General features: G+C 40.3%; 2 protein-coding genes and 1 long non-coding RNA gene across 7 annotated transcripts in view; 1 reads left to right on the top strand and 2 right to left on the bottom strand.

The window, feature by feature from the left end:
* The window catches only part of ITGA1 (integrin subunit alpha 1), a 169,980-nt gene extending 150,175 nt beyond the window's left edge, over window positions 1-19,805 (bottom strand). The window contains exon 1 of one of the 2 annotated variants that reach the window (XM_040262256.1): window positions 18,991-19,805. In XM_040262256.1, coding sequence (XP_040118190.1) covers window positions 18,991-19,051 — 61 coding nt within the window. In that variant the 5' untranslated portion in view covers window positions 19,052-19,805. The remainder of the gene's footprint in view (window positions 1-18,990) is intronic. The other variant, XM_040262255.1, reaches the window with a different exon arrangement.
* On the bottom strand, window positions 1,924-6,981 carry PELO (pelota mRNA surveillance and ribosome rescue factor). 2 transcript variants are annotated; one of them, XM_040262258.1, is made up of 3 exons: window positions 6,717-6,964; window positions 5,807-6,550; window positions 4,873-5,504 (listed from the first exon to the last, which is right to left on the bottom strand). In XM_040262258.1, the coding sequence occupies exons 2-3, from the start codon at window positions 6,530-6,532 to the stop codon at window positions 5,070-5,072; spliced, it is 1,161 nt and encodes a 386-aa protein (XP_040118192.1). In that variant the 5' UTR covers window positions 6,533-6,550; window positions 6,717-6,964; the 3' UTR covers window positions 4,873-5,069. The 2 variants fall into 2 exon arrangements, with proteins under 2 accessions (XP_040118191.1, XP_040118192.1); XM_040262257.1 differs by having other exon boundaries at window positions 1,924-5,504; window positions 5,807-6,981.
* LOC120879296 lies at window positions 6,114-18,589 on the top strand. Of its 3 annotated transcripts, XR_005724752.1 has the most exons (4): window positions 6,136-6,235; window positions 6,738-7,072; window positions 8,120-8,164; window positions 18,575-18,589. It is a non-coding gene; the product is annotated as an uncharacterized LOC120879296 (long non-coding RNA). The 3 variants fall into 3 exon arrangements; XR_005724751.1 differs by having other exon boundaries at window positions 6,114-6,235; window positions 6,738-8,164; XR_005724750.1 differs by lacking the exon at window positions 18,575-18,589 and having other exon boundaries at window positions 6,114-6,235; window positions 6,738-7,479; window positions 8,120-8,193.
* Window positions 19,806-26,648: the final 6,843 nt, after the last annotated feature.

Below are 26,648 nucleotides of genomic sequence, written 5' to 3'. Positions count from 1 at the left end.
CCTTATGCTTGGATGCTTGGTCCTTTTTATTTCTAGTTTCACTAAAATTTCCTAGTTTTCTTTTTTTGGTCCATGATTTCAGGTCTGCCTATATGCTAACATCTTGTGTATTACTATCCACAGTCAAATACTTTATCCTGAACTTCAGAGTTATATGCACAATCGCCTAAGAAACGTTCTTCTGGAGACTCACTCACTCATTCAATTTTTTTTTTTTTGAGCATCAGCTTTATGTCAGGGTTTGTTCTCAGCATTGGGGATATAGCAATGAACCTAACAGACAATAATCTCTGCCCTCCTAGAGCTTATATCCTAAATAGATAAGCAAAGCGACTAAGTGAATTTAAGCATTACAGAGAAAACTTAAGGCAAGGAAGGATAAGGGAAACTTTGAGAAGGTAGTTTTTCAAAAAAGGCTGCTTTTTCTTTTTTGTCACTAAGGTGACATTTACACAAAAACCTGAAGCAAGTATATAGTGATGTGGTAGAAAAGCATTCCAAGAGTCCCATAGGCACTTCAAACCAGATTCCAAACTGAACTTACTGCTTCTCTTCCTAGTTTTTCCTGTGTTTGAATTATGCCATCATTTCTCCCACCATTCAAGAAAGGAAAAAAAAAAAACAAAAAACACCTGAGATTTACCCATAGACTCGACTCCTTCCATAACTCTGAACAATCTTCACCTCCCATTGATCCTATCTCTTAGTATCTCCTCGTGACTTCTATTTATTGTACTGCCTTGTTTAGGCCATCATTTTCCTGTTAAATTTTTCTAGTAAGTGTTCTCTTAACCTGTCCCCTTGCCTCCAATCTTGCCACCTCCAACCCATTCTTGATGTCAGTGATATTTGTGAAATGCAGAGTTTGTCATGCCATCCTGTTTAAACTTTTCAGTGGTTTCTAAGGGTCAAACCTACCCCTTATCATGGCGTGGGGAGAAGGGTGTCAAAGGTGATTAGCACATTTGCCCTGCCTGCCTCCTCTTCCTGATCTTTCCAGGTTTATTATTTTAAGCAAATATGCTGCCTCTGTAAAGTTCCTCTTAAAAGCCACCTCTTACAACAGGGTGTCCTCTTAAACATTCTACAAGTTACTTTTATAACAGTGACTTATGTTTCTTTCCTAAATCCAGCTCAGTACTTGATCCACACAGGCACTAAAAAAATGAATAAAATTAAATGTACTGCCTTTAAGAAGTGGTGTAATGTAAGTGTGGTAACCCCATATCTCAGCTCTAGGCACAAGCAAAAGGATTTCTCTCTCCTCAAACCCTAAGAAACACCTTAGAAACCTGTTTCCAACGTGTAATTCAACATATTTTGATACTGAACACAAGCAGCCAGTATTATTTGCTTGGAAAACCATCTGATTTGAAAGTGAAACAATACTTTCCCAAAGAAGAGCTTTTACTCCAGAGGAATTATCATATACAACATTTCATCTGTGTACTTTTTTTTTTTAGCAACTCAGAGAATTTCAGTTCCAGTATATAGGAATTGCAGAAATTATGAATCACTTCTCTTAAAGAATATGTGAAGCTGAGAGATCTGGTTAAAGGGATTTTAAAAATGTCAGATGCAGGATACGGCACGCTTGGGGCTGGTACACGGGGATGACCCAGAGAGATGTTGTGGGGAGGGGGGTGGGAGGGGGGGTTCATGTTTGGGAACGCATGTACACCCGTGGTGGATTCATGTCAATGTATGGCAAAACCAATACAGAATTGTAAAGTAAAATAAAAAATAAATAAAAAAAAAAAGCCATCAGTTAGTGACTGAAAATAAGCAGACGTAACAGAAAATTAGCCTCACAAAGCTATTCTAGTGGCACCTGGGAGAAAAATAATTCAACTTGAATATACGGGAGTAATGAAAGTGAAATACAGACAGAAAATTAACAAAATATTTAACATGAACAGGAGACCAGGAATAGCAAAATATAATTTGATACGCATCATACCTGCAACAAAAGAAAACAAACTGCAAACTTCTCATTTATTAAGCCTAGCAAGGGTAGCAATCTGTTTACAACAAGCACCTGGGGATAAACAGAAGCTTATAGTACAACACTGTATTAATTTGAGGTATGTTATTGACAGTGTTTTCATTTGTTACCATAGTCATTCCTTATTAATGAATAGCAATTTTCATTTGTTTTTTAGAGAACAGTAAAAAATAATTATTTGAACCAATTTATTATGTTCCTATCACTATTTTTTGATATTTACACCTATGTATCTAGGAAGATATATACTTGATAATGATATTGGTAAAACATTTAACTTTAAAAAATACAAATTCTTAAACACTTTAATTAGACATAGAAACAGGCTTTCATTTAGTTTTATAGATAATTGAATACTGGTAGTTAGTTTTCCTGAAAGATCTTAAAACTCAAATCTTTTTCTCTATGGCTAGCAACCCTAGGCAGAGATTAACTGGCACAAGGAGAATAAGCCACTGCTTAAACGTTTTATCAGTTTTTATTACACATGGCAATCAACTGGAGATGCTAATATACAGGCTGCAATTCAACAGGTCTAGGGTAGAGTCCTGGACTCTAGTTTCTAACAAGCTCTCAGAAGATGCTGCTGGTTCATGGAAACCACTTTTGAACAGCAAAGCCTAAATCCAGGGTCTCAGCCTTGTTATCTATTGGAAGTCACCCAGGAGCTTTAATAATGATAAAAAAAAACACTCTATCATTTCTGGAATGCAAAGTTATTTAGTCTGGGGTCCAGTCTGGGTATTGAGTTTTTACAGTTTCCAAGCTAAAGTGAGTTCCCAAGCCCACCTGGGCTTTCCTGGAGGCTCACATCGTCAAGAGTCTGCCTGCAAAGGTCCCTGGTCAGGAAGATCCTCTGGAAAAGGAAATGGCAACCCACTTCAGTATTCTTGCCTGGAATCCCACAGGTGGAGGAGCCTGGCAGACTACAGTCCATGGGGTCAGAAAGAGAAGCAACTGAACGACTTCATTCACTTACTTAAGCTAAGATGAAGCTAAATTTGAGAATTTAACATTCTAAAATGTATTGGTTAGATTTACCGTTAGGTTTTCTTTCCCCTGGTTTCTATCACCATGGTTAACAGCTAGAACTAACCTGTACTAGATAATGAGCAAGAAGCCCCAAATCTCCAATTTTTGACTGAAAATACAATGCATTATCAATAAGGTTCTAATGTTAAGAATCTTAGTGACTTCATATTTAACTACCAAATTATTAGTAACATAAATATCCATAAAATTATAATGAAATGACAATTTAAATCACTTTGATTAGGAAGTAGATATTTTAAAATGTGCTTTTAAAGTATATAGAGGTGTCTATCCCTAACTACAGGCTTCTCTGGTGGCTCAGTGGTAAAGAATCCACCTGCTAACGCAGGGGACCTGAGTTTGATCCCTGGATTGAGATGATCTCCTGGAAAAGGAAAACGCAACCCACTCTAGTATTTTTTCCCTTGGAAATCCCATGGACAGAGGAACCTGGTGGGCTACAGTCTATGGGGTCACAAGAGTTGGACACCACTTAGAGACTAAACAACAACCACCGCTAACTACAGATAAAAAGGTCAGATTAGTTAGGAAGTTTTTTATAAACAATATACAAACTTGGCACACCAGCAGAAAGGCTCAGAAGACAGAAAGGACAAGCAAATTTAACTTAGTGTCCTTATTTGAAGCAGGCACCACTGACCCTGGAGTTACAGACTGACTTATCACTCTTTGTTCATAGGCCTTTCCTATTATTTTACTAAGTTGAGATGTGAAAAATGTTAAGATGTGATTACATTTCAAGGCCCCCTCCTTAATTCTTAAATTGCACACAAAAAATAATGGAAAATATTTTAAACTCTCAGGTATTTGCATAAAGTCCCTAAATTACAGTAAACAGCTGGAGTACAAATCAACTGCCATTTACTAATGATATGACGGGTTTCCCTGGTGGCCTAGACAGTAAAGAATCCGCCGGCAATGTGGGAAACCTGGGTTTGATCCCTGGGTTGGGAGGATCCCTGGAGGGGGGCAGGGCAACCCACTCCAGTATTCTGGCCTGGAGAATCGCCATGGACAGAGGAGCCTGGTGGGCTACAGTCCATGAGGTTGCAGAGTTGGACATGACTGAGCAACTGAAAACGATGTGACAAACTTTCTGAACAGGCTTTCTCACCCCTCCATTAATAATGTAAATGCACATACAAATTCATGGTAGCATTAAGTTACCTATGATAATCTCCCAAATACATAAATAGTGTGGCAGAGCAAAGAACTTAAGTACAGACTGCGCACTATATCTAGGTTTCCCATTAATTAGCTCTTAATAAGCAAATCCCATACTTAGCCTCATTTTAAAAATAAAAGCACCTTAAGTAGACTATCCTGAGAATCTTTAGTAGATCAAAGCTCTACAACCTAAAAGTAACTAATTAGGTGCTCCTCTAAAGTAAATATGATTTATTCTAAACTAGCAAGAAAAACCAAGCTTATTACTTTTAACAAGGTTGGTTTAACAAGTTTCTTAAGAAAAACAGATTTTAACTTTAGCCTCAGGGAAGTCTTCTAATTACTAAGCAATCATTTAAAATAGCAAATAAATTAAAAAATTAAAAATTGGAATGTGGGGGAAACGGCAAGTAAAAGGATCATATAACACAGTGTAAGAATACACCGTGCCAAATTAAAATAAACAATGTAAAGTGAAGATAATGAGATATTAAAAAGCTTTTCCTAAGGAAAACTACTTCAAAGCATGCTGTATGGGATTTTTATGTTCCATCCCAAAGAATATATAGGCATTCTTTTTAAATGTACAAAATGTTTCTAAGAGCTGCGAATAACTCGTAATTCCAAAATAAAATTATCCCAAATAATAATATATGGAGATTATTTCTTTTTATTGTTCAGTTTGAAAACATGTCTTGTCAACCACAAATCACCTAGAGTGACCAAATACATGAAAAATCCCTGTAAGAACCAAAGTGCCATTTTTGCAGCTTTCTTCACAGGATGCTGAGAAAATGTAACAGTGAAGGAGTGAGAAACAGGTTGTCTCAATTATTAGTTGCAATCATTCATCTTCTTCAGAACTGGAATCATTCTCTTGGTCAGAGAGTTCAGGGACAGGGAAGCGGAGGATGGCAGCTATTCCAGTCAACTGGCTGAGCTGTTCCCCAGACACGTGAAGACTAGAGAATATCCTAACGGTGCCTGCGTTCTCTTTCACACTGTCCACCAGCCGCACATACCGGCTGCGTGTGGCTACATCCTGGTGCCTGAAGAGCTCATCGCTGATGAGCAATGTGTCAATTGCCATGGCCTCATTGGCCTTCTCCACCTGCTTGAGTCCATAAAATGCTCGGTCCGGTTCGTGTTGCAACATTTTATAGAAATCATCCAAGGCCTTTACTTCCCCAGCGGCTTTCGTGTCTGAAAGGCGGCTAGCTACTGTAGGGTCACAAAGAGCCTCTTTCAGGGAGTACTTGTGTCCAGAGGAGGCATGTACCTAGAATCACAATTATAAAAGTTAGTCAAAAGAATCTCTTAGGGTATCCGTTAAACTGCCCACAATGACCTCAAGCCAAAAACACTAGTAAGGTTTTATATGTTTAAGAATTTAAACCAAGTTTATTACATAAAATCTCTAGCTGCTTAACAGGTTTCTTTACACTGCATTATCCAATTCACAATCCCAGCCAAGTTAAACCTTTTTTCCTCTTGTACTATTCTGAGTTCTAAAACGTTAGTAGTTTAAGCAAACCCCTCTGCCCATCCATGTTTAATTATCCCTGGGTAAGACTGTTTTACCTGAAGGAATTTGGACCGGTTTTCCAGGAGCACTTTGTTGTCGGTCTTCACTGCCTGTTGAAACATGTAGTCGCAGAACTGCTCCCTCACAAATCCTGGGCTGGCCACTAGGACGCACTTTACAACATCGAAGTGTATGTGGCGCTGGATGGCCTGGACCACCTGTTCATAGAACCGCTCCAAGGCCCGGTCGTGCTGCGAGCAGTTGCCTTTCCGTTTCCGAGGGATGTTCACTTCCACCTTGGCCCGAGTGAGGGTCATGCTGGGAGTGACTAAGCAGATATGGGCGAGGCCTTCCTGCATAACCACAGCCGCCACATCGGCGCTCCAGGCTGGGTCACAGGCTTGCTCGATGCGCTCCAGGACCACACTGTCCCACTGTTTTTTGGCCAGGGTGAACTGGCGGTTGGGCTCCAGCTCGATGGTGTGGTAAGCCCCCATCTTGACATACTCATTCTCCTGGATGTTGGTCCCCTTGACCCGCAGCTGGCAGGCTTGGGAGTCGAAGTCGATGGCCTCCACACAGAGAGTGAGGGTCGTGCGGACCCGGTTGCTCCCCACGCTGCCGGTGGAGGACTCGGTCTGCACCTTGCGGATGGTGGAAGCGCGCAGGCTGTCGCCCACCTGCACTAGATTGTAGGTGTGCCACATGTCCTCGGGTTCCTCGGGAACTAGGGTCACTTGGCCCGCATTGTCTTTCTCAATGTCCTTCCTCACGAGCTTCATGACCCTGGCGGGGACTCACTGCCAAAACAAGAGGAACCGAGGGGGTCCCCACGGGAAAAGGGGTCGGGAAGGGAAAGAAATTCTAGGCCGGGAAGGGGGCGGGGCCCGGTTCCTACCGGCACCTGCCTCGCGAGAAGGAAACACGTTATATCCGACTCTAGCGGCCGGGGGGTGGGGCACTTACTCTAGCCCTTCCTTTTCGTAGTCTTGAGGCGCGCCGCGCAAAATCGGCTCGAGAGACACCGCTGCGAACACCTTTCTCTCCGCGGTTCCGGCTGCTGTACTGACCAAGGCTGATGCAACGAGGGCGCATGCGCAGCCCGCGTCCTGCCTCCCAGCGCACGGCTTACGTCCCCAAGGAGGAGGCGGGGCCGCAGCTTGCGCGTGCGCAGGCGCGCTAAGCGCGGAGGTGTTTCCCGAAGAATAAACCACCTAAGGAAAGCACACGGAGTCTTTGGTGGCGAGTCTTTGGTATTAGTGCTGAACTTGGACTTCCTAAGTTTTTTCTTCCACCCCTGTTTGTGAAGATTCTGGGGAGTTGTGAGTGCAAATATATATTATATATATATATTTTTTAAGCTGTGTGCTGCACCTTCTCCCTATGGATAATTCTAGTTACGGAAAAGTAATAATTTATGGAAAAGTAAAAGGGCTCTGAAAAGTGCAGACTTGGCACCAAGGGCCACCTTGCTCCTGCCTCATCCGCACTCAGACGGTGCACGCTTTTTGGAGCTGCTCAGTCCAGAAGCTGTTTCTTAAGAACGTCTGGTCACGGGGCATCTGCACTGAGTAACGTGCCCGCTACTTTCTGCTCTCAGTTGACCACGATCTGATTAATCCAGATGTTAGAACACTGATCCCAGAGAGAGAAACCATCTGTGGAATTTACCCCTGCATGGACCTCTCAGTTGCTTTGATCGGATGTCCTGAGGACCCCAGAAGCCAAGGTTGGCAGTCTCAGCTTTCCTCTGCTCAGCAGCCTGTGAAATGTTTACGGTAGAGGTTGGGTCTCAACAGTTTAGGACCGGAACTTCATTGTCAAAGCTGAGCTGAGACCCTGGGGAAGTGGAGGAAGGACTGATTCACCCTGACTGAACAGCTGCAGAATTCATTTGGAAAAAAAAAAAAAAAAATCCTTAAGTTACTTAACATTTTGGGATGAAGGAGAGGCGGGGGTAGTTTGAAAGGTGGGAATTGCCTCTTAAAAGGACCAGTGAATCGAAAAAGCCACCAAAGTTTTGAGAGTTAAGATGGCTTGGAGGGCAGAGGGCACAAATCTTCCCCATTCGCCTTCCTACGTTATTGGGTAAGGCATTGGAAGGGAAACTTAACCACCCTAAAATGTAAGACTGGGATGAAAGAGCATAATATGACTTTGGCACAAATCTTGATACCCAAATCTCTATTAACTTCCTCAGTCGGGGGCGGGGGAACACAAAGGCCCCCTCCAAAACTCTAGTGCAAATTAGAACAGGTTTTTTTTGGTGGCATCTCCTCTTCCTTGCCCTTTCCGTGCCTCCTTCTTTCGCCACCTTCTATCATACTGAGTGCCCTCCCAGAGTTCCTCAGACTGCCTTCTTCTTCCAGAACTCAACAACTTTACATTGAGCAAGGAACTGATTACACTAAAATGTGAGTATGGCTTTTGTCTCCAACAAACATGTATGTTTTTAAAAGGTGCTTGTTAAGCTTGAAGAATTCTTAACTGGTAGTGTGTGTGTGTGAGACAGAGAAAGAGAGAGAGAAAGAGAGGTGGTGGGTAAAGAAGGAGGAGGAGATGCTTTGAGATGCTCCTTGGTCACCTTTTAAAGTATAATCATTCCCCCTCTTGAAAATCTGCCAAGGATCAAAAACCACAGTGATAGGTACACAGGGCCCTTAATACATATTAGGTTTTTCGTGAAGAGCTATCAGTTCTTGAATATTCACCAGGTACTTCCTATGCTTTTTCCAGTTCTTACCTATAAGGTAAATATATGTTATTCTCATACATGAATGAAGAAAATGAATTAGAGAGGTTAAGGGATGTATTCAAGGTCACAGAACCAGCATTCAAATCCAAGCCTGCTTAATTCCACACTCATTCCAACACAAATCTAAATTTATGGACGCTTGAAATCATCCCCTAAACTCTGAAGGTTATGTGTAGTTGTTCAGTCGCTCAGTCACGTTCGACTCTTTGGGACCCCGTGGACTGCAGCACACCAGGCTTCCCTCTCATCGACTATCTCCTGGAGTTTGCTCAAATTTATGTTCATTAAGTCACTGATGCTATCTAACCATCTCATCCTCTCCTGTCATTTTCCCTTAACTCTCACCTTTATCAGTTAAACCAAGACTCACAGCTTAGGAGTCAACCTGGGGCATTGAAAGGAGGGTTCCTTCCTTGCTCTTTTATTACTAAAACAAAAAAGTCCTTATATTCTTTTCAACATAATTTTCCTTCTGCTCAGTCTTGGTCACCATTGTAATTCTTGAGAAAGAGCAAACATCCTACCTTGAAAAATAAATATATATTTCTACATTGCAAATCAATGATAAACCTCTGTTGACTGTTGAGTCTGTGATTCTTCTTCTTTTTTTAAATTATGAGACACACTGCTTTGGGTTGTCTTTTAAAATATAAATGTGCTTCAGTGATTGAACATACTACAAAACTTTCACGGAAATGATTGAACATACTACAAAACTTTCACGGAAATGTTTTTTGATCTGAAATGTCCATAACAGAATTTTTTTTTAGTAATTTGAGCTTGTTGTTGAATGGTCAGATGTTTTTTCTCCCAGATTTTGTGTTATAACTTAGTCTTTCTAGGTCAGTCATCACAGTTTTGAGTTATTTGGGGGTTCTCATTCTCTGTTAAAATCCAAATTCCATGAAATTCAAGGCTTTCAAGACATGACTTTACAAATTTTATTTCCCTGTGTCCCCTTCAGCCCCCTAAATTCCTCAATGGGAGCAGTCTTTTTTCCTTGTACATCCTGGCAACTTTCTACTTCGCTGCCTTAGCGCTTATCTTTTTAAAATGTCACTTTCTTTCACCCCTACTTCCATAAATCCATTTAAGCTTACTTATCATTAAGCTTAAATGTTACCTTCAGGTTGAAACCATGCATTCTATTAGTTGGGTACATTTCTTTCTTACTGAAATCTGCATGCGTACATCCTTGCATCCCTCCACTGTCCCATGAAAAGTCCCCTTGCACCTGGTAGGCACTCATATATGGATGACGAGCTGAGTGGATCAGATAAAACATGTAGTAACTATATCTAACATTATTACAGATACTTCTTAAGATACTGATATTATTAACTATGGCTCACCTGGTTTACAAAGTAATTCCCTTTATTTTCAGATTTCTACGGTTACAGTAGCTATATGACATATAGCCAGTATAGAGTGTTTTCAGTCTTTAAATAAACAAAATCATGAGGAAAAAACACAAAATTTAACTATGTTGCTTTAAATGCTAATTTTATACTTATTTATTGGCTCTTTAAAAATAGAAATCTTTGTATCAGTAACTTTAATTATATCTATTTTTCCTATAAACTTTTATTTATATTAATCTCTCCAGAAGAAAGAGAAGTCAGTGTTGTTGCTTCCAAAAGCTTTCAATTTGTTGTTTTTGATATACTTCCAGTGTCTCAGTTGGGCTAGAAGTCAAATATCCTGGATTGTAATTCTTACACTGTCAATTGTTTTTACTATAATTTCTGGCACCACTTAATCTCTTTGAAACTGAACTTCTTTTACTTAGGAATTGAGGAAGTTGAATTCAGTAATTAAAATTGTTTTCATTGTAAAACCTATTCTGCAATGTAATTTTTAAAAAATTAAAATACTACCCATAATCTCACCCTGACACATTTATTTTCAGTTTTGAATCTGATTCTTCTAAGGCCAATTTCAGTGGTAAAAGATCAATACTAATTTTAATGTTTGCATGTCAAGAGTTAGCAGACCTAAGTTATGGTCTTTTCTAGCTCTATTTTCGCAACTTTAGATAACTTCCCAACCTCTATAAACCTAAACTTTTTCACTGTAAATTATAAATAAGATTGTCTGCCTCTCTCATTCACTATCCCTTAGAAGGTTTTAATGAGATTATGATACTTTGAAAATTGTGAAACTGGCTTCCCTGGTGGCTCAAAGAGTAAAGCGTAGGCCTGCAATGCAGAAGACCTGGGTTTGATCCCTGGGTTGGGAAGATCCCCTGGAGAAGGAAATGGCAACCCACTCCAGTATTCTTGCCTGGAGAATCCCATGGACAGAGGAGCCTGGTGGGCTACAGTCCACGGGGTCGCAAAGAGTCGGACATGACTGAGCAATTTCACTTTCACTTTCATAGACATGTAAGGTATTGTTGTAAATCTCTAAGAATACCTGGCTTGAAACTAGAGATTTGGATCAGACAAAGCAAGGAGTAAGGGCTCAGTTTAACATGATCACAATTATTCAGCCTTGAAAAATAACTGGTTCAGTAGAGTTGAATGATGGCTGATCTGTTGGGTGCATTTATGTATACTACTTACTACCTCCTTTCCAGGGAAACCTTGCTTACTCCTACTGCATGAGCTGATTACAATCCTTTCTATTATAATAATAACATTAGAAATGATTTGTGTGATAGCAGCAGGGCTAATGGACTGTCTTGTTTGAAGATCCTGTACTTAGCACAGTGACCCTTAAATAGTAGAGGCTGTATACATTTTCTTGTATCCATCTTATATTTTTTGCAAAGGATACTTTCCAACAACACAAAACTAATATTTTCCTTTCTCTGCTTTGGGGGCTTTTCCCATTATTACTTTTTTGCTTGTCTATTACTTCTCTCAGACTCTGAGCTTCTTAAGGGCAGACACTACCTTTTATTGTGTTCCTTTGTATCACTTTTCATGTGTTCCTGGAACCCAGCTCAACTGGTATATTATCATAATTATATGAAAGAATGAGTGGTTATTAGCTCTACTTTAATTCAGAGTTTTTAACTTGTCTATCACTGACATCTTAAAATTATGAAATCACATTCTGTTTTATAATGTTACTGATAATTTGAAAGGAAGATTTCTCTTAAGATAAATTTTTGTAAACCTATTTCATTTTTTTGAGCTACCTATGCATGGATAAGAAAATGATTAATTTTAAATATATCTTAGTGAGAAAAAGGTCTTAAAATGTTTTAAAATCTTGTATGATGACAATTGGTGTTATTACACTTGGTTTGGAAAATGATCTTTACAGAATAAACAACCAGCACTCTTCTTATAAATTTCTAGTGATGATTGCAATAGTTATTTAAGAGAGAATGTGCTAACCTTAGATTGTACAAAGATGCCTATGTGACGTCCACAAGCAAAGTTAGTGGTTGACTGGGAGGATTATTCAGCTAATTCAAGTAAAATGGTAAAAGCGAAAAGGGGAAAGTGTTTTGTTTTGCTTTAAGGAACTTGCTGTACTCACTATCTAAATTTCCTGTGATTAAAAATGCTTACTTGCAGTTGTCACAAAACAATATAAAGCCTCCTACTAAATAAATAATCTTATCAACAAAAGTATGTGGGAGGGTATATTCCTGTTTGTATGAATCTCTATATAATATAGGATTATGTTATTAAAATATTACAATAAATATGTAATTTTAGGAACTGGTCAATACCTTTGAATTTTCAAACTGTAGTACTTGACAAACTAAAAGTATATAGTTAAAAAGAAAATTTTGAAAAGCATATTTGTAAGTTATATTAGGAATATAGGATTGATAATAAAATATGCAGACCATTCCAGAGAAGGCAATGGCACCCTACTCCAGTACTCTTGCCTGGAAAATCCCATGGATGGAGAAGCCTGGTAGGCTGCAGTCCATGGGGTCACTGAGGGTCGGACACGACTGAGCGACTTCACTTTGACTTTTCACTTTCATGCATTGGAAAAGGAAATGGCAACCCACTCCAGCGTTCTTGCCTGGAGGATCCCAGGGACGGGGGAGCCTGGTGGGCTGCCTTCTATGGGGTCGCACAGAGTCGGACACGACTCAAGTGACTTAGCAGCAGTAGCAGCAGCATGCAGACCATTCATCTTAATCATTTGAGGTTCTAATGTGATTGATTTAGGTATCCTATTCAAATTTAAGAATTTTCATTTATTTCAGCAGATCTCAGATAGTTCATACCAAAAAAAATATTCTTCACTGCTTTTACTGTCTGAATTATAATGATTTTTCAAAGATTTCTCACTTATTTTGTTTATAGAGTCTACTATTTTTATAAAGCAATATTAATGTTTTTGCACATAAAGTGAATTCTTAATTCCAACCAGTGCATATATTTTAATTGCCTTTTAAGATTTAGTTGACTTTTTAATTTTCCTTTTAAGTTAGAAAAGACATTTGATAAAAAATTAGGTCCCGTCAAATGTACTTGGTCCTGGTACTAACCACCGATATGAAAGAATATTAGAGATATTGCTGCTGCTAAGTCACTTCAGTCGTATCCGACTCTGTGCGACCCCATTAGATGGCAGCCCACCAGGTTCCCCTGTCCCTGGGATTCTCTAGGCGAGAATACTGGAGTGGGTTGCCATTTCCTTCTCCAATGCATGAAAGTGAAAAGTGAAAGCAAAGTCGCTCAGTCGTGTCAGACTCTTTGTGACCCCATGGACCACAGCCTACCAGGCTCCTCCATTCATGGGATTCTCCAGGCAAGAGTACTGGAGTGGGTTGCCATTTCCTTCTCCAATTAGAGATATTAAAGCCTGCCAAAACTAGAGTTATTGATCCTGTGACCTGGAACATTTTTGAATTATTTTATTGTCACTTTTCTCTCTAAGCTTCCTCTTAAAGGTATTCAGAGGAAGCTCTGTTATTGGGATCTGGTGAGGTTGCAGGTGTCACAGGAGTGATTTTTCTTTGAATCAAACTTGGCCCTGGAAGAGAACTAAAAGGAGGACAATGTTCATATCTTTGTATCTAGGACTGTGTTTGGAATCTTAAGATGCAGTTTTTAAAAATGTGATAGAAAATTGCATGTAGATATACTGCATGTTATTTATTATAATTTTCAGATGTATATATTTCAACATTTTAACCTCTCTTGAAACAAGGAGGCATCTGTAGGTTCAGTAATTATAATTGGATTGGCAGCACTTTTCTTTCTTAATAGTACCTAAAATACTGGTGCGTCCGTCACTTGATGGTGATTCCCATTCAACTAGATATAAATATGGATAGATAGAATATTCCTGATATAACTAACAGAGACAACTTGACTCCTTTATTATTTTATGAGTTTGTTTGTAGTCTGTTCTTTGGTGACTCATTCAGTAGCAAGTTTTCAAGTACCTATTATTCATAGATGGTAGGGATAATAAACAAAGACCCTATTCTCAACAGAGCATACACTAATCTGGGAAACAGACAACTTGATGTTTAATTTTAATATGCTGTATATTATAGAAGTAAAGGTGCTAGAGGCATACAAGTATCTGGGGGAGGGGGTTCAGTCTACTCCAGTGGCTTCATGGAAATAACATTCACATGGGGACTTGAGGATCTGTAGTGTAGGTAAAGAATAGCATTTTGATGCCTAGTTTTCTGAATATATTTAAAACATGAGCTCCTTTATTTTATAAATTAGTTAAGGGGCATATTAAAATTCAGCAAGTTCTACATCTAATGGGATGTTTGTTGGGTTGAGGTGTTAGAACCCAGGCAGAGGAGCATCCATCTAAGGAAGTAAGATCAACAGTTATAAGTTGTGGCCCTCGAGCTCATGCATCAAAATAACAGCATGAGAGCAGGGAAGAAAAGTAGGCAAACTAGTTTGGCATGTATATTTTATTGCTACCATTACTGCCCATTTATTAAACAAATGAACAAAAGTCCTCTGAATTTATTGCTGACTTTCCAGACTTCATAATGACTTAAATATTTTCCCTATTTTCAGCAGCTTCTGACAATCCATTGTATGTCATTGGAGGTCATTTCTTTGTTATAAGTAAGTGGCTGACTTCCTTCCATATCCAGCCATTAGCTCACTGGACTTCTTTTAGAATAGGAAATCTTGCCTGTGAAAAAAGTCATAAAAGAAGACTCCTGCTTGTAGTCTAGCTGAAATGTTTCTAGGGAGGAGAGATACACAACTCAATTAGGGATAATTCTATACTTGTATTTTTAATAACCGGAGATTATATTTTTTTGATTTATAATTTGAGTTATTTTGAGTAATTTTGAGTTATAATGAGTCTTATTTGAGTTATAATTAATGTAGGAAGAGTCATCATCTAATTTCACTATATACCTAAAAGTCATGGAAAACAGACCCACTTCATCGTTAATCAGATCCTTATCAAAGTCTTTTAGACAGTGAGACTTGGATTTAACATTTAGAGGGTTGAGCAAGAGGGAAATGGATTTATATTTAGACAGCCAATTGTTGTTGTTATTCAGTCCCGAAGTCATGTCCAACTCTGTGACGCCATGGACTGCAGCACGCCAGGCTCCCCTGTCCTTCACTATCTCCTCGAGTTTGCTCAGATTCATGGGCAAGTTGATGATGCTATCTAACCATCTCATCCTCTGTCACCCCTTTCTCCTTTTGCCTTCAGTATTTCCCAGCATCATGGTCTTTTCCAAAATGGTATATTATTTCGAGAACATGAGAGATCTGAATAGAGTATAGGGTTTGCCATTTATTAATTGTGTGACTTTAGTCAAATTAGTCTCTTAGTTTCTTCATCTGTAAAATATGAATAATAGTTCCAGAATTCCCCCTTTTTGAGACTAAAATGTAATATGTGCAAAATTCTTGGCACAGGGCCTCATATCTAATACATTCTCAAAAAATATGTGCCTTTCAGCAATAAGTTGTGCTAGTTCTGCTCTGTTATTGTCTTGATCTTTGTCTCCTGGGAGTTTGAATTTTGCCATTTGGAGATGACCAGTGGGAGAGCTGGGCAAGGCATTAGGGGGCAGGAGGAAAAGGCAGAGTATTCATTTCCCCTGTTTTCTCCCTGCTAAGCTTCAGCTTTGGCACTAGCTGCATTCTGCTTCTTATGGCCACAGCTCCTGTCCAGGGGTCCCCCTCCCATAGCCAGAGTTCACGGTCAAGCTGACGTTGCTACCCCGTCAGGCCTAGCAACAGCAGTGGCTTTTCATCTCATGTTGCTTCAGGTGCTTTGTTCCTACTTGTTGCTGCTTGTTCTACGTGCTCCATCAACTTTTGTCAATTCCTTTCTATGTTTCTGCAAACAGTCCCTTGACTTAAGTCAGTTTTCTTCAGCTAAATCTTTTATATGTGCCACTAGTTCTTTTGCTGAGACTTTGATGTATTTAAAGTAACGATAAAGACTTTAGACATACACAAGGGCATCTTTCTTGATGACTCATGTTTAAATGTTGAGAAAAGTTAATACAAGATAGTCCTAAATATAATGGGAAGTTTACTGAGATGGTTTATTAGAGAGATGGTTGTAGTGATGTAAACCCAGCTTTGAAGACTGGAGAGAGTTTGTTTAAAGGGCAGGGGGTAGTAAGAAAGAAGGGTGGAATGCTTTTCTAGATGTGTAAAATAGTATCATATGGACAGTAGCAAAATAAGCATGAGAACTAATGCGGGAAATAAGGAAATGTGACTCAGTGTCATGACTGGCAGTTTATGTTCAGAAGTTTTGGTAGGCAAATAATGGTCTTTCATATATCTTCATTTCCTAATCCCTGGAACTTGCAAATGTATCACTATATATGGCAAAAATGATTTGGTATATATGATTAAATTAAGAATCTTGAGCTGGGGAGATTATCCTGGATTATTCAGGGGAGCCCAGCATAATTAGCATTTTTATATAAGGAAGGAAATAGGGTCAGCATCAGAGATGGAGATGTGATGAAGAAGCAGTCACAGGAAAGATCTGAAGATGCTACTTTACTGGCTTTGAAGATGGAGGATGGAGCTACAAGCCAAGGAATGCAGATTGCCTTTACAATCTGAAAAAGGCAAGGAAATGGATTCTCCCCTAAAACCTCCAGAAAAAAGGCAGCCCTGCCAACATCTTGATTTTAGCCCAGTGAGACTTCTGACCCATAGAACTATAAGTGGTAAATTTGTCTTGTTTTAAGCCAGTAAATCTGGGGCAATTTGTTATGACTGCAATAGGAAACTGATAAGAGGCATAGTAGGAGACAGAGGGTACTGGATTAGGGCATACCCTGAAAGGTTGGTTGAGAATTGTAGATTTTATCGTATGGATAACATAGAGCCACCGAAGATTTTTGGCTAAAGACTAAGGTATGATAAAAACTATGTATTAGGAATATTAACTAGAGGTTAAGTTCAGACTGAAGACAAGAAGATGAGTTCTACAGTACTGTGCATGGGTGGGTATGGTGATAAGACCCTAGATTGTGGTGGACTCTATGGATTGATGAGAAGTTTGTAAGGAAGCTGACAACATGATGACTGACAGGATAACCAACAAAGGAAAAGAAGACATCAAATTTTAGATCCTTCTGTTATGGTGTGAAATGGGCATAAATATAACCCATAAGAAGGCTTCCCAGTTGGCTCATTGGTGAACAATCTGCCTGCCAATGCAGGAGACCCAGGTTCTGTCACTGGGTCAGAAGATCCCCTGGAGAAGGAAATGGCAACCCACTCCAGTATTCTTGCCTGGGAAATTCCATGGGCAGAGGAGCCTGGTGGGCTTACAGTCTGTAGGGTCACAAAGAGTTGGATGCTACTGAAGAGACTTAGCACATATGCATGCATTACCTCCAACAGTTGCAAAAAACTAACAGAATACAACTTACGGCTGTTTTAAGTATAAGGAAATAAAGTAGTTGAATGTATATATATATATATACACACACATATATGAAATTGTAATTTGTTTACTTCTGTTTTTTTTTGCGTTTCATTCTTTTCAGAGGATTTGCAAACCTTGTTTGATTATTTCTACATTGAAAGTTGCTCAGTTTTGTCTATCTCTTTGTGATCCCATGGAGTGTAGCCTGCCAGGGTCCTCTGTCCATGGAATTCTTCAGATTGAACCCAGGTCTCCCCCATTGCAGACGGATTCTTTATTGTCTGAGCCACCAGGGAAACCCAAGAATACTGGAGTGGGTCGCCTATCCCTCCTCCAGGGGAACTTCCAGACCCAGGAATTGAACAGGGGTCTCCTGCGTTGCAGGCAGATTCTTTACCAAGTGAGCTACCAGGGAAACCCATTTCTAAATTAGTGACTGCTTATTCAGTAAGATGAGAAAAGTACAAGTTGAGTACTTAGTAAAACATTCAAATTTTGCACAACAACAACAACAACAACAACAACAAGATGCAACAGCCTCCAAAAAAATTGAGTTGGAGAGGAATCATAGGTCAAATAGGCTTCCCTGGTGGCGCTAGTGGTAAAGAACTCACCCACCAGTGCAGGAGACAGTGAGAGACTTGGGATGAATCCCTTGGGAAGATCCCCTGGAGGAGAGTATGGCAACCCACTGCAGTATTCTTGGAAAATCCCATGGACAGAGAAACCTGGCAGGCAACAGTCCGCAGCGTTGCATAGAATTGGACACGATTTAACACGCATGCATACATAGCTCAACACAGCCACTCACTGACTGTAAAGCTGTTCAGAAGTTGACACTATTTGGATTATTGGCCCTTTTCACACAAAGCTTCAGCCATCTGCCTTCTCTTTCTTTCACCCTTGCAACTTTTCCTGCTCAGTCAGTAACTAGTAGAAAAGATCTAACTATCGGTTAATGATTTGGAAAATCTTAGAAAATGCTTTGATTCAACCTTTTTTCCGCCCTTAAATTGAGCATAAGCTTGCATCTCCACTGTGCTTGTCTCTCCCAAAAGATACCTGTTTATGCACAAGTAACAATACTTTGTATTTTAAAAATTATTCTACTAATTCTCAAAGTAAATGTTCACTACTTCCTCAATTTCAATATGTTCCTTTTCCTGGGTGCTAACACAGAAACATCATTTCAGCACAAGAGACAACTTTGCTTTGCATTCTTCTCTTTCCTCCTCTGTAGCAGAAACTATCTTGAGTACATAACAGCAAGAATAATGTCCACTCTTGAGCAACCTGAAAGTAGAAACTCTATACACAGACACGAAAAAGGAAAGTAGAAGCCGTCAGCAAAGTCCTAAAATACCATGTATATTGTGAAAAACAACTTTAATTTGAAAAGTCACTTCCACCTTGTAAAGTTTTCAGCACCGCTCCCCCCATCATTGATTGGAGGGGGAGGTTTTGAAACAACTTCAAAAGTAATTCACACCGAAAACCCAACGCAGAAAACTGCTTTCAGAGCTCCAACCTGCCCGGACTATCTGGAGCACCCGAAAGTGGATCCGCTCTCCCTTCTCTCTCCGGGCCAAAGCTCTGCGCGCCTCCCTCCCGGATCCCGCGCTCAGGAGATGCTCGGAGAAAAGCAGGGTCACTCACCGGAGAGGAGCCAGCAGTAGGCGACAGCGACCCCTGGGCTGGCGCGGCGCCGGGGGTCCATGACTGGAGTGGGCGCAGCGCCCGGGGGACGCGCGGGATCAGAGGCGAGGACTCGGCGGAACCGCGCGCAGGAGCCGCGTTGCTCGCCGCCGGGGGTCTCAGTCGCTGGCCAGTCGGCCCCGGCGCCCGGGGAGCAGCCGGGCGATTTCCTGTGTTTTCCACCAGTGCCTCTAAGTTCGGTTCACGCTACTCGCCTCGCAGAATTGCCACATCGCCCCCCCTCTTCGTGCTCTGAAATCCCACTGGCAGCCTCCCAGGCTCTGTCTGAGACATGGACAAATAAAGCCAGCTTCGCGGGTCCTTGTTTAGGCTAAAGTCCACGAGCTGCGAAGCAAACCTTAAAGGGACATCTGCCTTTCATTGAGAGGGTGATCCGGCTCCCGGCGCCAACTCCCTAAGGTGGTAGGAACGCGGGCGAGGGCCGGACCTTGCAGGGGTGTCGTTAGCCCAGTGGCTCCGCCTTCGCACCCCTCGCTTCTCCCTGGGTCTGGGCACCCAGGCGCTTTCAAAGTGCCGGCGCTCCTCGGCCAGTAAGCGGACGGGGGCGGCTTTCCTGAGGTCCGTATGAAAGTGAGCGAATTTGGTTGCCGCGCGCCTCTCCTGCGGGCACTTGAACTTCGCTGTCCAGCCCTTTTGCACTCAAAGAGGGTGGGGGCGTCTACCCTGACACGCCCCTCTGAGGGCTTGGCTTTCCATAATCAGGGTTTGCTTCCTTTCTGCTGATTCGTGGTCGCAGGGAGGCTTTTCTTCGGGCAAACTGTGATAGCTGGAGGAAAGGAGAGCTAAGACTGGGAGAAAAAGGGAAAGAGAAATGCAAGAGGGAATCTACAGGGGAAGGAAGGGAGGAAAACAGCCTCGTTAGAAATGGAATGTGTGTGGGCTATTTGTTTAATCTCAATTAGGATGTTTGTACACTGGAAATTGAACCTAAGAAAGAATTTAGGGCACTTTTTTATTTCTTGTTGCTACAGACTTTAATAAATAAGAATGAGTGAATTTGGGTGCATGTTATTTACTCCACTTAGGAGTTTGCAGTGCTTCCCTTGTCGAGTTGTACATCCTTTAAGTCAAGAGCCACATCTACATGGTACCTTCGCCAAATACTTGCTGTATTTAAATCAACTATGTTTTAATGGTTTTGAGAATTTCAAAGAAGGGGGAGTAATGGATGAGTAGACTTGTGTTTACAGGTATTGTGTCTGTGTGTGTCTGTGTGTGTCTGTGTGTGTGTGTCTGTGCACTCTCAGTGGCCCAGTCGTTTCTGACTCTGTGACCCCAAGGACCGTAACCCGACAAGTTCTTCTGTTCATTGAATTTTCCAGGCAAGAATACTGAAGTAGGTTGCCATTTCCTCCTGCAGAGGATCTTCTTGACCCAAGGATCAAACTCCCATCTCCTGCACTGGCAGGTGGATTCTTTACCACTGACCTACCTGGGAAGCCCCTTACAGGTGGTCAGTCAGTTCAGTTCAGTTGCTCAGTCATGTCCGACTCTTTGCGACCCCATGAATCGCAGCACGCCATGCCTCCCTGTCCATCACCAACTCCCGGAGTTCACTCAGACTCGAGTCCATCGAGTCAGTGATGCCATCCAGCCATCTCATCCTCTGTCGTCCCCTTCTCCTCCTGCCCCAAATCCCTCCCAGCATCAGGGTCTTTTCCAGTAAGTCAGCTCTTCGCATGAGGTGGCCAAAGTACTGGAGTTTCAGCTTCAGTATCATTCCTTCCAAAGAACACCCAGGGCTGATCTCCTTTAGAATGGACTGGTTGGATCTCCTTGCAGTCCAAGGGACTCTCAAGAGTCTTCTCCAACACCACAGTCCAAAAGCATCAATTCTTCGGTGTTCAGCCTTCTTCACAGTCCAACTCTCACATCCATACATGACCACTGGAAAAACCATAGCCTTGACTAGACGGACCTTTGTTGGCAAAGTAATATCTCTGCTTTTTAGTATGCTGTCTAGGTTGGTCATAACTCCTTCCAAGGAGTAAGCGTAATTTCATGGCTGCAATAACCATCTGCAGTGATTTTGGAGCCCCCCAAAAAAGACCTAATAATATGCACCTCTACTGGACTGGGTTCAATTTAACTACTAATTGAATATTTCTGTCTCGCAGGACTAGAGTTAGTTAGGACGAGAGTGCCACCCAAAGGAGGACTCATTGCCTGGAATACAGTACAGGTGACACAGTACAGAGAATCCAAGGAAGGGCAGGGAGAAAGCCACAAGGATGATTGAATAGACTGCCAAATAGAAGATTGCAAGAGTAAATGTTGGAGAAGATGAAATTTAAGAAGTTTAATGAAGATAAAAACTTGGGTAGGTAGAAGTGAGATGTTGATGTCCATCACATCTCAGAAAGGGACCTATCAGCCAGAGAATTCCTCTTCTAATTTATGAATGTGAAGTGATTCACTCCTTAGTAAGTATATTTAAAAATCCTGTAAGTCTGTAAAAAATTACGTTGTGTTGGGCCATAGTTAAACCTACTAGGCAGTACTTGGGCTCCTTTGCATGCAAGCCTGCTAAGTCGCTTCATTCACGTCCAGTTCTTTGCAACCCTGAGGACTGTAGCCCACACAACTCCTCTGTTAGATTCTCCAGGCAAGGATGCTGGAATGGGTTGTCATGTGTTCTCCGGGGGATCTTCCAGACCTGGGGTATCTTCCAGACCCAGGGATCAAACTCAACTCTCTTAAGTCTCCTGCGTTGGCAGGCGGGTCCTTACCACTAGCACCACCTGGGAAGCTACTTTGCCTTCATTCAATGCTCTCAATATCACACTTTGACTTTCCAATCTCTCATTTTTGTTAATTTGATATTATCAACCTACTTCCTTCCTCTTTCTGGAAAAGTTCTGCCACAGAATGCCTTTCCTGTGTATATCTCATCTCTCTGTATAGTTTCACCTGCATCTTAGGCTTCTTATCATGACCCAAAGGGCTTTGCACTATAATCGGTAAATTCTAGTTAATTGATTTCTGCTTAGACTTTAAGGCTTCCCTGTGGCTCAGATGGTAAATAATCTGCCTGCAATGTGGGAGACCCAGGTTTGATCCCTGGATTGGGAAGATCCCCTGGAGAAGGGAATGGCAGCATATTCCAGTATTCTTGCCTGGAGAATTCCATGGACAGAGGAGCCTGGTGGGCTACAGTGCATGGAGTCGCAAACCGTCGGAGATGACTGAGCGACTGACACTTTCAGTTTCACTTAGCTATTAAAAATCATAATAAATATTTTCCCAAATTGCTCAGTTTTCAAAAATAGATAATGGTATATGTGGTCTGTATAATCAAAGCTATGGTTTTTCTGGTGGTCATGTACAGATGTGAGAGTGGGATCATAAAGAAGGCTGAGCTCCATAGAATTGATGCTTTCAAAGTGTGGGGCTGGAGAAGATTCTTGAGAGCCCCCTGGACTGCAAGAAGATCAAACCAGTCAATCCTAAAGGAAATCAACTCTGAATATTCATTGGAAGGACTGTTGCTCAAGCTGAAGCTCCAATACTTTGGCCATCTGATGCAAAGAGCTGACTCATTGGAAAAGACCCTGATGCTGGGAAAGATTTAAGACAAAAGGAGAAGGGGGCAGCAGAGGATGGGGTGGTTAGATTTCGTCACCGACTCAATGGATGTGAATTTGAGCAAACTATGAGAGATAGTGGAGGATAGAAGAGCCTAGCATGCTACAGTCCAAGAGGTTTCAAAGAGTCAGACATGATTTAGTGACTGAACAGCAACAAAATATTTGTGTCTATGTGTGCATATAGGTATACAAACACATATATACACATGCATGTATGTGTAAGGAATTGTAGAAAATTGCAATATATTCAATTAGAAAAAAATGAAAAGAGAAATTCTAAAATTATAACTAAGCCTATAGTTACTGAGAACTTTACCTTTCTTTGTGGCGGGGGGTGGGGGGTTTGTTAATAAATACTTTGAATGTAAATATTTTAAAAATCTCCTCTAGGATTTACAGAATAATGGTGATAAACAGCACTACCAGTCCTGTGGTTTTTGAAGTTAATTTTCATATGTGTTATGAATCTTGTAGCTGTGTTTATCAGTCTTCTTCATGTCAGGTTAATACAGTGCAGAGAGTGAGAAAACAGCTATTGCTGGAGAAGTTAATTTAGAATAAGTGTTCATTTTCTAAATTTCAATACTTCTAAACAAAAATCAATGTCAGAAAAGCTAGTTTCTTAACCAGTTTTATCCTAACAGAAAGACATGCCACTGAGTGAATTGAGGCTTAGAGAAGATAAAAGTAGTGGTCACAAACTAGTAATTATATGAGGTTACTTGATGGCTAATGTTAAATAAACTCTTCCCTGGGGACTCAGAAGGTAAAGAATCTGCCTACAATGCAGGAGACCTGGGTTTGATCCCTGGGTCAGGAAGATTCTCTAGAGAAGGGAATGGCTACCCACTCTAGTATTCTTGCCTGGAGAATTTCATGTAAAGAGGAGCCTGGCAGACTACAAACTCATGGGGTCACAAAGAATTAGACACACTGAGTGACTAACACTTTCATTTTTCTCAATGTTAAACTCTAGACTTTATGTTATATACTTTTCTAAGTGAGAAAATCTGATCAGATCTCTTAGAGTTTGGAAATATTGGTGAAAATTAAAAATACAGTAAGAAGTTAAAGGCTGAACTGATTAAGGATTTGGAAAGTAGAGTCTGTGAAATGAAGCAAAAGTAATTGGGTTTGCCGACTAATAATTTCAAAAAAGAAAGATACTTCATTCCAAAGTATTCTCCTTGGAGCTTATCTAACGTATGAGTAAGATTACTGTAGGTTCTGGAGTTAAGACTGCATGGATTCAAGTCCTGGAACTACCATCTAGGAGCTGTATTACACAGGAAGAATTATTTGATTTTTCTAAGGCTCAGTTTTCTCAGAAGGAAAATGGGGATGAAAATATTGCTTATCCTTGAAGACTGTCTGTTGTGAAGATTAAATGAGACATGCCTAAAAAAGCATTTAGCACAATGCTTAGTTTTAAAGTAAATGTGTAATAGAAATGAATCATTCTTCTCAGTGGTAGAAGAATTAGTATTAGATAGACATTTGGAAACATAGGTCAGGGCCTCTGTGTGGTGGGCCCTATAGGAAGTGATATTGGATGGGCATCAGAAGGGAACTTTAGTGTTTGGCTAAAACATTACCATCAACTCCTATTATTGTTTCTAAAATCTTCCCCTTTAAAATATTTACTTTTGGATGAGGAAATTATCTTGAAAATATAAAAATTGTAAAATCTGTAAAATGGGCATACATTAAGACAGCAGAGCCCTTTATGGCATTAGCAAGGATTTGCTTTTCAAATTACCTAGCTGTCAAAAAATTTTTTAACAAGAGAAGAAAAATTTCACTAGGGTTAGGAATAAAAGAGAGTCTAGAGTTCTGCTTCTGGTGTATGCCAGGGTTCTTTGGTAGTAAGATCATGGATTCTAAAGGCCACAACATAAAAAAGTTATCCCCCTCTGGGTACGAGAGTAGTGTCAATTTTAGTCAATAATAAATAACTTTTAAACTATTATATGTTAAAGTAAAATTTTTATAGGAAACATACAAAATAATGTGTTTCGAAAAGTTAGAGGTTTCAAATACATTTTAAAGTAGCTTCAAGGGTGCTTTCATTCTCCCTCTTTGAGGATTTAGGGGTAGGTGTTTGTTTTTATAAAGATTTCACGATGATTCAGATTTTAAAATTTTACTATGTATGTGTTTAGAATAATGCAGTCCAAAACAGAGATACTAATTCATGGGGCTAACCCATATGGGGAGCTTAATCTAGTTCAATAAATTTTGAGTTCCTGCTGTGTATCAGACTCCAGGGTTATGTTCTGCTGAGGCAAAAATGGGTAGAACAGTTGTTTTTTTTACTGAAAATCTGCTGTCCATTAACTTCTTTCACTTGTAACTAGGAACAGAAAGTAAGCAGTTTTGTCCTCAATTCTAACATTGGTATGTTTCATTTTAAGCTTGTTAAATTAAGCAATTTTGTGAAATTATCATATTCATTGTTGCTACCTTGACTTAAGAACCCATGATACTTCTTCCATGACCAAAATAAAGTCATGTTTATGATGACAATGATGTGGGACTTGAACTTCACCACCAGCCAACCTTTTTTGGTCTTGTTATTATGTAATGTTCTTGTGTGAATGTTTTTTCACTTAAAATATAAAAAGGTGTTCCTCCCACTCTATTTCCTGGATAAGTCTGTGCCAGAAACCTGGTCCAAAGACATTTGGGCAATGGGTACTTATGAAAAAAGATCTGACTTTAGAATCCTGATGAGGGACAGTTCTTAACACTGCAGTAAACTTCTCTAAAACTTGGCAGACTTCAACATGAGAGAGACAGTAAGACCACAGTGAAGGGAGTGAGGACCAGGGTGGTGCCCTGGCAAGAATATTTAATTTGTGGCACTCTCTGACTCAGTATAACCACCACTCATGAGCAGTAACATTTTAGCTATGTTGTGGATCCCTGAATTTGAAATGTGAGCTGATTATATTTTAAGGTATTAGGCAATTCTAGAATTATTTGAACAACTTGATTTAATTATTTTCCTTTAACCAATTTCTAAAATGTTAAATCAAGTAAATGGGCTCTACAATCCCAGGATTGTAGCATATAAATGATTAGTTAGTAGTCAAGCTAAGAACATAGGTATTTCTTATAATAGGACTGGTCAGTAGATATCTATATCTATGCTGAAGTGTGTGTGCTCAGTTCTGTCCAACTCTTCGATACCCCATGGACTGTAGCCCGCTAGGCTCCTCTGTCCATGGAATTTTCCAGGCAAGAATACTGGAGTGGGTAGCCATTCCCTTCTTCAGGGGATTCTCCTGACGTAGGGATCAAACCTGTGTCTCTTACATCTCTTGCACTGGCAAGCAGATTCTTTACCACTGTGCCACCTGGGAAGCCCCATATATCTGTATCTATATAAATACATCAAGAGAAAGAAAGTCTATTATTTTGCTCTAAAATAATAACAAGTAGATTATTTTGCAACTTATGTAGCTATTTCTCATTTTTTACTAGACCATAATCTATTATCAAGATAGTCATTTTTATTACCTGCAGACATCTGCCCCCATGTAATTCATTCATTCAAACATTTATGAAATTACTTCTGTGCAGCAGCAAGTCTTTTAAGTCCTGCAGATTCAGAGATGTTGAAGTGCATGGCCCCGTCCTCAAGAAAATTCACAAGCTATTTAAATATATGCATAGAGTGATATTTCTATGGTATCTGATGAACCCTAGAATGGAAGGTATTGTCAACAGAAAGAAAAAGAGTTTCAAAGAGATGGTGGCACTGGAATTTAGCCTTGCAGGAAGTGGGCAGAGGTTTCATAGATGGAGAAAAGGAGATGGGCATTCTAGACACAGGCAGCATGAAATGGATGAATACAATGAAATAGAAGTTAGGAAAGGCAAGTGAAATTGTGGCCAGATGTGAAAGAATCTTGGAAGGAGGCCACGGAATTTGGATTTCTTGTAAGCAAAGAATATTTTCATAGTTCTGAGTGGCCATTCAAACTTGTTTTTTACTGTTTTTGTTTT

This window comes from Oryx dammah, unplaced genomic scaffold (genome assembly GCF_014754425.2).
Source record: "Oryx dammah isolate SB20612 unplaced genomic scaffold, SCBI_Odam_1.1 HiC_scaffold_20, whole genome shotgun sequence".
Lineage (NCBI taxonomy): Eukaryota > Metazoa > Chordata > Mammalia > Artiodactyla > Bovidae > Oryx > Oryx dammah.
The sequence above is the reverse complement of the archived record's forward strand: the minus strand, read 5'-3'. Positions and strand labels throughout refer to the sequence as shown.